Below are 13099 nucleotides of genomic sequence, written 5' to 3'. Positions count from 1 at the left end.
TGGAGGTGTCATGGCAGCCCAACACCCTAACAAAAAAAAATACCCACGCACCTATCTTTTTTCTTTTACCCTTTTCTCAATTAGCTTAAGGTCATGCTTGGAAGCATGGAATTTCCCCCCATGAAATATTAGTTTATCAAGTGGTGGGAGAGGGAGAGAATTGAGAGGGCATGAGTGAGAGAGTGAGAACAGGGTTAGAAGTGGCTGTGAAAAACAGGGAAAAGAAAAACTCTACTCAAAAGTGAGTTTTATTTTCCTATTTTTTCACCCAATTTGCACCATCTCCTCACTCCGGCCCTCTCAATTCTCTCCCTTTCCTACTCTTTCCACCCCTTTTCTTACCACTTGGCAAATGGCTACTAAGGCTAGAGATTCAAACATGATTGCCAAACATGGCCTTAATTAGAGGCTGTTACGGTTCACAAAAAGTTATCAATAGCCAATTACAAAGTGTTTAATAAAGAGTGGAGTGCCATTATCAAAATATAGGAGCATGCATATACATAAATGATATTAAACTTTAATGAGCAACTTTATGAAAGAAGCGAGAGTATTCAAATTAAGTTCAAAGCAGTATAAGCTATTGGGTACATATGAAAAGTCTTCCAAGTCTAGTTCAATGAAATGTAAAATGCAGTAAACCATTTCACCCTCCAAATTTCTAGAGATTGTACCTTTGAGGCCAAGTCGAATTTGAAACCTTAAATTATGCCCAGTTTCTGGTCATATTTGTTGGTTGGATTTCACCAGCGTCTTTGCCATGTCCATATACAACTATATTTGTATTTGGATATGCTTGACGTAGCTCTTCCACATAATCTTCCTCCAATTTGTCGTCAACAGCAATGTCTCGAGAGTTATTCCTCGAAGCGACTAGCACAAGAGTCTCCAGGGAACTAGCATTCTCAATAAGAAACTTCAGAAGCTGCATCCCATTTTTATTGTACTTGAAGCTCGTCAACTTGACATATTTGAGATGGGGAATCGTATAATTAAAATGTTTGTACTGGTGTTGCTCAAATAGTTCCCAAGAAAATCCAAATCCGTCCGTAAATTCTAGAAGCTGTAAAATTTTGGATCAATATCGAGAAGACGATGCATAAGAGTATGATGATAGATATAGAATTCAGTGACATGAACTAGACAAAAATTATAATTTATTAAGAGCCTCACATCAATGAAAACTCTCTCCAAATTTGGACAGTTGCTGAGGAAGAAGGATATCTGAAAAGGATTCGAAATACCCTCCGGCTCCATCAACAACTGAAATTCCTTTAGATTATGAAGAGCAAATGGTGCTACATTAAGCATTTCGCCCGTCGTATCTGGACCTAGGCACTGCAGTAACATTAAAACTCATTTTTATGAATCAAATACTAAATTGATAATCAAATCAAGAATGAAAGCCAAGGCCCATGACACACATACCTGAATGACTGTACTATTGAGTGTGAGGACCTCGACATGAGTGAGATCAGACATAAGCTTTTGTAAATGACCAAGTTCCTCCATAAGTCCCTCCCCTTCTATCAATTCGTCGAATTGAAGTACAAATTTTCTCAAACTCTCCTTCAACTTGTCATTATTGTTAGAGAGAGTGATCTTTATAAAGTAACCACAGTAATAGAAATAATTGAGATTTGGGGAGCCAATGACAAGTTCCTCTATTTCATCGCAATCTATTATGTTCAATGTATCCAGCTTCAAATGTGAAGTGGGAAGTTCCAAGCGACTGAACATGGAACATCCCTTCATTTCCAAGCTCTGAAGAAACTTACAATCGGAAAATATGACTCGAAGTGCTTGTTCATCCAATCCGACTTTATATAGAAACAGATCCCTTAGAGAATGCAATCTTGTGAACTTAGGAGGGGGATTTAATTCACATGATGACAGTTCCAAAAATTTCACCGATGGGTTGTTAAAAATATTTAAGGGAAACTGAAAAGGCTGTTCTCCCTTGCGGAATTTCAGATCAAGCTCTTCGACCTCTTTACTCGCGGCAAAATCAATCCATTCCTCTAGTTTAGAATGTTCTTCCTCCGCATCTAAGAAGAGTTTGAGAGTTAATACCTTGGGGCATGTATGGAATGACAAAACATGATTGATTAATGTGGTGTAGTCTCCTCCTCTGCACCTTTTGGCAAATTTTTTATCAAAGTGAAGGTTGCGATTGGAAATATAGGAACCCTTGAATCTCCTCGACCGCTTGCCGATCAGCCTCACGGTGTTCATTGGCAAGAAAGAAAAGATGTTTTCAATAACATCATCGGGTAGATTAATGGGTTGGGCCATTTTGTTGCCACTGTGTTTTGAAGAAAGACTCATCAGAACTTTCTGTCTGTTCAAAGAACAAAAAGAATTTCAACATACAATGCAGACGTATTTCCTTCCCTGTACTGAAGCATTCCTTCCTAAAACATAATACTATGTACAATATTCATTTGGTAAAAGATATTTCCACACCCTTGGCATGCATTTTCACCCCTTCTATTTTTTCTTTTCCCCGCGCAAATGATTTTATTTGAGTAAAAATCAAACAAACAAAAGAAGGTGGAAATGCAGCAATTTTTAGGAAAGACAAACATGAGGGGGTGGAAAAAATCATTTTCCTATGATTTTTGTTATTTTATATTTTTTAGCTAGCTTAACATGTAATTTGCTAAAATCATTTCCCTATTTTTTTATTGTTTAATTAGGAAAGACAAACAAGTGGGGATGAATAACATGCTTATGAAAGGCTAAGAACAATGCTTAAGAAAGACTAATACATCTCAATACTCTACCATATACGATCGGACTGCGATCTTACTAGAGAAAAAAACTCATTCATTATATAGGCTACTGATATGGGCACCACCATGTTTTGAGATTTTATATGGTGTATGGCTTTGTGGTCCAGTCATTTTCAAAACACATTGTACGGCCTATTCCATAGGATGATCGAAACCGTCCATTTATTGGACGACAAGGTAAATAGGTTGCGCCCCAATAATCATTTCCATAGGATGATCCTAGCCCTCCGATCTATATAGGGACTGCACGTTATGGGAACCTCTATAGATTGGAGGGTTATGATCATCCCATGAAAATGACTTTTGGGGCACAAACTATTTATGATGTGGCCCAACAAATGGATGATTGGATCATCCTATGGAGTGGGCCGTATAGTGTGTTTTGACAAATACCGGTCGATCTACACAGGCACACACTATATAAAAACTCCCATGTTTTAATAATTGCACAAACTCAGCTTGTCTTTTCTTCTGAGTTTTTTGGGAACTGTAATAACCTCTGAAAACCTTAGACAGTTACGTTGTTTAAATAACAAAAGATAAAGATGACTTAGTGCAATTATCAAAATACCGTTGCGCCAAATGCTACAGGAAATCAAAGGTACTGAAGATCAATAATGTACTGAAGAATTGTTTGTTTATAGGGGAGTGATAGTTTCCCCTCCTTTAACAGTTTTCGTTAACTCGTATGCTTTTGGAGTTGACTCATAAAAGTTAACGAAAACTGTCAGGGGGGTGGGGTGGCGGGTGGCGGGTGGCGGGTGGGGGCGTGGATATGACTGCCCTGTTTATATCGTGTATATAAATGTATGTATGGATATTTAATTAGTGTATGACCCACACCAACCTATACATACACATCTATCTATCTATACTATAAATGTACACATACACATCTATCTATCTATACTATAACTCCAAAGGGTAAAGTGGCTTATCAGAGCTTGAGCGTCAAAAACTCAAGTGGGCCCACATTTTTGGGGTGATCCAAAGCATTCATTTGAAAGACCCTTACATGGATAGGGTGCCTACAAAAAAATCAGGTCCATAGGATTACCCTAACACATCCAAAGTGGAGGGGGAAATGGACAGATACTGTTTCTCCACAGATTTGCCCATTTTTCCCTCCGCAAATGGAAGGTTAGGATGATCCAATGGACCTTATTTTTTGTAGGCACCCTATCCATATAAGGGCCTTTCAAATGAATGTTTTGGATCACCTTAAAAATGTGTGCCCACATGAGTTTTTGAGCTCGAGCTCAGATAAGCTTATCTGAGCTCGAGCTCAAAACACTTTCCTCTAAATGTACACCTATCTATTTTTACCACATATCTTTACATATACATATACTGACGTACATATATACATGTACCCCTCATATTTATGAAAGTAAATTGCCTTATCTACCTATATACTATCTATGAGATATGTATACCATTTCAAAATAAAAATCACCATCTTAGAAGACCAACATTTTTTTAAAGAGCTTACTAAAAATTAGAGATTTGTTAGGGTACATCGCAGAAGACATTTCATGGTTGGTCTATCGCATGTCAAACCAGCCACCTCATAAATGAAGACAACAGCTTTTGTCTCCATTCATGAGGTGGCTGGTCTGAAATGCGACAGACCAGCCGCGAAATGCCTTTTGTGATGGATGCTAGCAATTCCCTAAAAATTAATAGATTTTCCTCTTTAAACCTTTTTCTTAGTTATTTCCTAACTCTCTCTCTCTCTCTCTCTCCCCAAACCTAGACTTTGTTCAATCATTTAAACAATTCATTTGTTCATCCCAACCTTGGAGAGGTCATCCCCCCCTCCCCCTATCCTTAGCTTATCTTACCTAATGGACATTTTGGAAAGTATGAAATAATGACGCAAAATACCCACAAATTGGAGGGTTAAATTTTCTAATAGGCGCGGACATCGTGTAGAACCTCCAGATAAAAATGGTATTTTAGAACTTTTTCGCCACAAACACATGTTTCCATATAAAACTTTAAAATGAGGTTTCTTTTTTTATACCCTAAAACTTTATCAACCCCATATGTAGGGCATACATGGAGTGCTAGTCCGAAGAGAGCACCTCTCGATGTCGTGCTAGCAAGCCTCTTGCAAAAAATTAATATTATAAGTGGGTATATGCAAAAACCTCGAAAGAAAAGAAAATAAGAAGAGAAAAAAACAGGATTGCTAGCACGATGTTGAAGAGGGTGGCATCCTTGGGACCGCTACTCCCTGCATGTGGTCCACTCCCTACATGCTAAAGAGGATTGTCTAACCTAGGGGTGCAAGTTTGGCCCTGTGAGCCCTGACCTACCCTGACCAGCCTTGAGCCCGAACAGGGACTGTGGATTTTCCAACCCTGAGGGCGGGTCAGGGTTCATTTTTTAGGCCCTGACTCAGGGTCGGGTTCAGGGTTGATACCTCGGGTTAGTTTGAACCGGCCCGACCCTGTTTTATATTATAGAATTGAACCATCTGTGCATATTTCTTTTGTTAATGTTTTCTATTACCTTGGATTGATGTTACTTTATATTATTATTATTAATTGTCTTTGTTGGCCCCTCATGTTCTTGAATTCATAGTCTTATTTTGTTCCCTTTCTTTGTTTATTAATCATTTTGTTCTATATGTTATGTGGTGCTTTATTTTTGCACTCTTAACAGGTATTTGCACTGGGTCAATTAGGGCCGGTCAGACCCAATCAGGGCCAATAGGGAGGGCCAGGGCCGCACTAAGCCCTGCAGGGCGGGCATTGGGTTGAGGTTTTTTGTCCTTGACTCAGGTCAGGACGGGTCGGGGCCAAGATAATGGGATCCAGGGTTGGGCTAGGGTTTTGAAAAACCCGGCCCAACCCAACCCTATTGTAGCCCTAGTCTAACTGGCATGAAGGTTGCATAGGGAGTGACAATCTCCGGCATACCACCTTCCATGGGTGTCATAAAATCAATTTCTCAAGAAAAAAAGCAGTCTAACATGGGTCAAGTATCCAATTTAGTCGATTTGAGTATCCATATTCTTGAAGAAATTAATCAAAAATAGGTCTCATACATAAACAAAAAAAAGAAATAAAACTCATTACCTTAAGGAAGATGATTGGGCAATATGATGCCTCTGAACTCACTGCAAATATATGAAGAGAGATCTGGCAATGAAAGTAGCGAGCCCGTGAGGGGCAACAAGAATAGAAGGAACTAGGATGAGACTGAAAACTTGCAATCTAGGGCTTAGTCATTCAAATATTTTGTTTAGATATTTATAAAGAGAAGAGGGAGAGAGAGAGAGGAGGAGGGGGGGGGGGAGAGAGAGGGAGGGCTAAAATTAGTATATTATTAATATTATTTACCCCATTTGTCATTATTTAGGATAAGAAAGCGTGTCGAGCCAGCTAATATTTACAATTGCAATACATGCAATATCTAAGCGGTTGAGATTTTCGCCCCAATTTCTTGTCTAATTTGAGTAAAAGCGGCTACGGAGATTATTGAAAATAAAAGGAAACTAAAAAGGTTGTAGCACGTTTTCTTTCTGAAATTGCCATTTGGCCGTGAACAACAAGACTCACAATCTGGTGACGACTTTATTGTATGGTAAGGATACGACAAAGTTGGAGGAAGTCACGGCATCGCTCTTATCGAATGAGATGTGGAAGAAACATGTTCTTGGTGGAGGTGAAGAGCATGTGTTGGTTGTTCATGGTGGAAATCAAAGAAGAAGGTCGTCTGATAGGGGATCGAGAAAAGGCAGGTCATGATCCAGGGTCAGTGGAAAGGGCGTGCAATGTTACAGTTGCAAGGAATATGGTCACATCAAGTGGGATTGTCCAAAGCTAGTTGACTGTGGACAATGGTGTTACGAATACAGCAGTGGCGGTAAGGTATGAGTAGGGTGAAGTGTTGGGAGACGGTCTCACAGTCTCCACAGGTAATTACACTTCTCCTTATGATAAGTGAATAATGGATGTGGATGGGCTTAAAAGGGAATGGGCACCCTCCCCTAACGGCTAGCTTTTAGGGGTGAGTTCTACCCGGGTCCCTTCAAGTGGTATCAGATTCGAGGTGTGGTAAACCCAGTATGCCCTCGATGATGGTGAAATTCCCTCGGGGAAGATCTCATTAACCTCGGTGTGCCTCCAAGGACGGTGAAATTCCCTCGGAGAAGATCTCATAGTTCACACGTTGCTGCCGCGTGGAGGGCAAGATTGTCCACTTAGCTTCCACATGGAGGGGGGAGATTGTTGGGGGTTCCACGTGAAAGCAAAGATCCCACATCGGTAGAATGAATGGATGTGGATGGGCTTAAAAGGCAATGTACTCCCCCCCTCCGCCCTTAACGGCTGGCTTTTAGGGGTGAGTTCTAACCGAGTCCCAACAGTCTCGAAACAGTAAGAAGTCCAAGGAAGTTTCATTTTCCAACACCATTGATCTTGGCCACTAAAATTCGTGCATGGAACACGAGAGAATAGTCAATTTAATTCAGCAACAGAAGATTTAACGTATCAAGAAAATGAAGCTTTTGCAATCAAAGCTTCTCACCATTAAATAGGATGATGCAGTTCAAGGATGAAAATGTGACCACTAAGAGTAAAATAGACCAGAATGAAAACGAAAGAAAATGTTTTTTGGAGAAACTAAATGGGTGCCATCTCTTCCATCGTCTTGGAAGAGATACCTTGACCTTGGAAACTATGTTATCCTTTGATTAAGAAAATCACCAGTTTATATTGTAGGAATATAATTATATTACGACTATGCCACACTGATATTATCATAGTAAAACACCTATGTCAAGAAGGATTTACTGTATACAAATGATGTCATTACTTTGTGTAAGATTTTTTAATGGACTTACATAGTACATTCTTTGGCGTGTACAAAAATTGAATTTGTAAAGAGCAATCCAGATTGGCTCATAGAGCGATAGTGATCAATAAGGTTTTGAGTCTGAAACACCTTAGTCACGCGTGTTCAAGTTAGAAGGGTTATGATAATGGATTTTACATGTGCGTAGACCCAACGTAAGCCCAATAAGTTAAGTGGGCTTACTTGAGGAACAAGAGTCCATAATTGGTGGACTCTAGGATTTCCTTTATTATTATACATATTGGGTTGATCCCTACACTCATACTGTGAGGACTGGCCCCACTGCTCTGGAAATGTGGTTGAGTTGGTGTGATTTGATAAAATTTTAACTTTACAGTGCATTTTACCCCCAATTATAGAAATCAGTGGGTAAACTATACTGTTCTTCCATACATAACTAAATCACATAGAAGATGATAGAGTCACCACCTAGGAATGAACCTAGGACCCTTATATGATTGTTCTGGACCTTTATATGATTGTTCTAAGCGATCTCATCACTAAAAACTAGGTTTAGGCTTAGTTACAAGAATGGAAGGTGCTAGGCACCATTCTCTCGCCTAGGAAATCCCAGTCTCCCCCTAGAATTATGGGATTTATTTTCTGGAATAAAAAATTTATAGATTTCTATTATGCATAAAACTTACGATTGTAAATTAATTGGATAATCGTAACTCGTAAGTACTAAGACGACTTACGATCCTGTAAATAATGTATGATCTTAAGATCTAGAGTTCCATCCAGTTTTTAAATTTAAATTGCCCAAGAAACTTCAAATCTTACAATCGTAGGTGTTAGTCATAAATCGTAAGCTAACACTCATAATCATAAATCTGGAGTTTCACAAGAAACTACTGCAATTCACTAGATTTTTAGAATTCCGATGAATTCCAGTGGCCCTAAAGGTTCGGAACTTTATTTATTTTCATATTTTACACTGAGCTTATTCAAGATCTCATTTGAAATTCAAATTCCCTTAGCTTTTCACCTTAGATTTATGGGAATTGTGGAATAACATCTATAATTCTCATGATCAGATAAAAAAACAGAGAAAAGAGAAAGAGAAAAGGCTAGAATTTGGAAAAGAAAACTATTTCTAATCCTAATTCTAATTGAATTAGGGGAAGGCCTTGATATTTAAGGTTCTTGGAACCCTAATTTCCATGGCTTTAACCCTCTCTATTCTAATTCATAACAGTAAAGAACTGGAAATAACAAATAAAGGAGAAGAAAATATCTCTACTGATGTTTATCTTCGCATTTCCGAGGGGGTCGTTCCTCAGCGCAATCCTTCTGATAGTCTAGCCGGAAACTTGTGGTGATCACCTACTAGAATTCCAATCTCTATTATAGAATTTCTCCGACTAGAATTCTCAGAAAAATCCTTTATGGCCCAATCTCTACTCTAGAATTTCTCCGACTAGAATTCCAATCAGATTCCGGTCTTCTCTCGTGATCACCAAACTCTCTAAATTCTGAAAGTGAAGAAAATTTTCCAATTTAGGAGAATTTTAAGCTAGAAACTATTCTCCCCGAACTCACTGGCCGAGGGCCTTTTTATACGCGCCAAAAATGGGAAGAAACTGGTTGATTTTTTTATGTTTGAGGCTTAAAAAATTAAAATTTATGATTTGGAGCTAGATCATATTATCGTACGAATCTCTTCTTACGATTTTGGCAATAAGCTACAATCGCAAGTCTTGTCTAAGTTCTGGAAACTGTAAAATACTATGGGTATTTGTTGGTTTCTGGGTTTGATCTCAGGAATCTAGTTTAGACAAGTTCTGAGGACTTTTAGATGTATTTTAACGAACATTTCACCTGTCCCTGCTAGGTATGACGCCTGGACCAATCGGGGACTTCCACCTGCCCCTCCTAGGTATGAAACTTGGTCCATACAGGGGCTACCACCTGTCCTGGACAGGTGGCTCAGGATCACTATAAATAGCCTTCACTTGTGCTAAGGTGAGGGATCTGAGATCAAAACCCTAAGCTTTTTGCTCTGACATTGCTCTGCACTCCTGCTCATACTGACATGAGTGTCGAAGCGCCCGTCCGGAGCACCACTCCGGGTTGGTCTTCTGACCCTTTGTATTCTTGTCTGTGCCCTTGTGCAGCACAGGACTCCATTAGCCCTTCAGCTGTGGCTTGCCAAATCAGCCCTTCCGGCCCTACCATAACCTGTTACCAATTTTAGACCTAACAACCTAGAAGGGGTAGGTTAAATTTAAAGGAGGAATAGGCTATCTATATTTGACCCAAGAGGCGAGGTTAATTGAAATTGTAGTGGTTCCTACTTCATCAAATAGGCGAGGTTAATTGGAATTGTAGTGGTTCCTACTTCATCAGATAGGCCTTACTAGCTAGGGGATGAACACACCAAGTTGGAACAAGTCAAGAAGTTCCAAGTTTAACATGATGACTCTAAGGCCTCCATTGGCTGCCTGCATATCTAGAAATTTACCCAAAAAGAAACATCATTAATTTGAAAACTATTTAAGCCATGGAATGCCTTTTAAAAAAAAAAAGGTTTTGAGCCCAATCCCAAATCTTATCCAAAAAAGTCCTTCCTCTAACATCTTCCCAGGCCCATTTCAATATTTCATGGTGGTTTTTATTTACCTCTAAAAAAGGGGAGTAAACAAAGGTCACAACTTTCTAAGTAGGGCTGGCAATTTTCACCCGGGAAAGCGGGGATCCGCCCCGCCCCACCCCGCTTGGGGAGGGGATTCCTTGATTTGAGCGGGGAAGGGGAAGGGGATTTAAAAAACTCCCCGGTGCGAAGAAGCGGATGGAGTTGGCCCTGCCCCGGCCTCATTAATGCCATTTTTTTCTTGTATTTTTTTAAGTGTTTTTATTTTTGGGAAAACTACTAGAAACCCCTTGGATCGAAACATATCTACAAGATTCCCCCAAAATTTTCATAATTTCCATTAGTACAATTTTGTCCATAAAATAGCTTTTTATGTTTTCTTTTACCCATAATACATTGGGCATTGTCCCTCATTATATTAGTATACTAGCAAAAAACCCCATGCGATGCATGGGCCGACAAAGAATTGTACAGTCCACATCATAGGTTGATCTAAACCGTCCATGTGATGGAACACAACATAAATAGGTTGTGCCCGTAAAATAATTTCCATAGGCTGATCCTAGCCCTCCAATCTATAGAGGTTTCCATAATTGTTGTTCCTCTTAAGGTGCCCAAAATTCGTCAATATTTTTACACGTGTCCTGCATTCGTAATATCAAACTTTCCGTAATTTGACCCGCATATAGTGAATAAGGAAAAATAGTTTTTTCGTCATCGTTAGGGGTGCAACTTGGGTCTCAACCCGACCCAACCCGAGGAACCCATATTTTCCAACCCGGCCTGATTTCAACCCAACCCAACCCGATTTCCAATTCGGGTTGGGTTGGGTTGGGTTGGCCTGATTTGACATGGTACCAATTGTTGACCACCTCAACTCAAGCCAGGTTGTTTTGGATTTTGAGAACCAATAGAGTCACCACTAATAAGTTTTTAACTCACAATCGGTTCTCAAAATCCAAACCAAGCAGGGACTAACAATTAACAAAGGGAAATGCTATCCGCACTACTTTATTTTGATGATCACACTCCTCACTTTATTAAAGTACGGTATGGCCCGCACCATAGGATTATCCAAACCATCCATTGTGGACTGTGGAGACTATTTCAATGTTGAAAAAGAAAAACACATATACAGAACTTCTTCAGATGAAACCCGACCCTATTTCCAATTCGGGTTGATTTTTCCCAACTCAACCCAACCCGTTTTGCGAAAAAGCTTAACTCGACCCAACCCAAATTCGGTTTGAACCCGACCCGCGTGGGAACATCCAAGTAACAACGATGGTTTGAAATTATATATAGTGCTAATGTCCTCACTACCATATTTTATAATGGCACTACTCACCGTATTTTGATGATCACACTCCTCACTTTATTAAAATGTACAGTATGGCCTGTACCATAGGATGATCCAAACCGTCCATTAGCTGGGCCACTTCCTACATAGGTTGTGCCCCAAAAATAACTTTCATAGGTTGATCCGAACCCTCCGATCTATAGAGGGTTATAGGTTAATCTAAACCGTCCATGTGATGGAACACAACATCAATCGGTTGTGCCCGTAAAATCATTTCCATAGGTTGATCCTAGCCCTCAATCCTAGCCCTCCAATTGATAGAGGTTTCCATAATTGTTGTTCCTCTTCAGGTGCTCGGAATCCGTCAATATTTTACAAGTGTCCTGCATGAGTAATATAAAGTAGTTCTCTCATCATTGTCATATGTCTTTACCCCTTCTTGGCAGTTTTTTCCGTAATTGTCATAGACAGGTACCCGTGTCGCTACTTTTCGTATGTAGATTACGATTTTACCCTCGAATAATTTAGAATAGAGATAGATGTTAGATATCAGCAAAGGGGTTAATGGTAAATCTCAGATAAAAAGAAAAGAAATTCTTTTTTTCTCTAGCTATATAGTAGTAGATTACCCTTAGAAATCCCTAAAACCTCTCAATCGAACCATCACTGTAAGGTAACATTAAATCCTTTGAAAATCTCCCTCCCCCAAATAAAGGCAACAACATCTCTTTGATGAGTGATGAGATTTTATATGGTGTGCGCTCGTATAGTCCATTATTTTTCAAAAAGTAATGTATGGGCTACGCCATAGGATGACCCAAACCGTCCATTTGATAGGCTACAATTTAAAAGTACTTTACAGGCCACACCATAGATATCGAAACCGTCCATTTGTTGGGCCACAACGTAAATAGATTGCGGCCCAAAAATCATTTCCATAGGATGATTGCAACCCTCCGATCTATAGAAGGTACCATAATATGCAATTCCTCTATAGATTAGAGGGTTGGGATTATCCTATGGAAATGATTTTTGGGCCACAACCTATTTATGCTGTAGCTCATCAAATGGACAGTTTGGATCATCCTACAATGTGCCTATCAAGTGGAAGGTTTGGATCATCCTATGCGTATCGTAGTATGGTGTGCCCATCAAATGGACGGTTTGGATCTTCCTATGGTGTGGCACGTACAGTACTTTTTGGCAAGTGGGATTGGGAATTAGGGATCTGCAAGGGAATATTGATCAATTAAATGAATCTGAGAGCAACCACCTTTGTCCCCAGGTTAATAAAATGAAAAAGACAAAATCTTAGCCAGTGTGGGTTGTGTGGCTACTCTAACATGCAACAGCCAAGCTGCAACATGCCTGAAGTGATTGTCCCTAGCAAATCTTTAGTTTTAAACCTAAAATTTAACAAAGTAAAGTGATTGTCCCCAAAGGATGCGGGGCGGGGATGGGGATTAGATATTCCCCGTGGGAAGGGGAGGGAGAGTCCCCATGGTCCCCGCAATGGGGAGGGGAAGGGGAGGGGGAAATTTTCCC

At 39.7% G+C, this 13099-nt stretch overlaps 1 protein-coding gene across 1 annotated transcript; it reads right to left on the bottom strand.

Annotated features, from left to right (window-relative positions):
- Window positions 1-513: 513 nt before the first annotated feature.
- Window positions 514-6016, bottom strand: LOC143882511 (putative FBD-associated F-box protein At1g61330). The gene is made up of 4 exons (XM_077385993.1): window positions 5882-6016; window positions 1429-2341; window positions 1174-1338; window positions 514-1063 (listed from the first exon to the last, which is right to left on the bottom strand). The coding sequence occupies exons 2-4, from the start codon at window positions 2326-2328 to the stop codon at window positions 707-709; spliced, it is 1422 nt and encodes a 473-aa protein (XP_077242108.1). The 5' UTR covers window positions 2329-2341; window positions 5882-6016; the 3' UTR covers window positions 514-706.
- Window positions 6017-13099: the final 7083 nt, after the last annotated feature.

The sequence above is a fragment of the Tasmannia lanceolata genome, unplaced genomic scaffold (genome assembly GCF_043159265.1).
Source record: "Tasmannia lanceolata isolate RefF3 unplaced genomic scaffold, GAP_Taslan_0.1 ptg000008l, whole genome shotgun sequence".
Classification (NCBI taxonomy): domain Eukaryota; kingdom Viridiplantae; phylum Streptophyta; class Magnoliopsida; order Canellales; family Winteraceae; genus Tasmannia; species Tasmannia lanceolata.
Note: the sequence above shows the minus strand (reverse complement) of the source record. Positions and strands in the feature narration are given on the sequence as shown.

Bases quoted from the DNA above. Each gene is read 5' to 3' on its own strand.
- LOC143882511 (XM_077385993.1), bottom strand. From the start codon at position 2,328: ATGAGTCTTTCTTCAAAACACAGTGGCAACAAAATGGCCCAACCCATT. The intron at 1,339-1,428 runs GTATGTGTGTCA...ATGTTACTGCAG, and splicing joins TCAATAGTACAGTCATTCAG to TGCCTAGGTCCAGATACGAC. The intron at 1,064-1,173 runs GTGAGGCTCTTA...AAAATTTTACAG, and splicing joins TGGAGAGAGTTTTCATTGAT to CTTCTAGAATTTACGGACGG.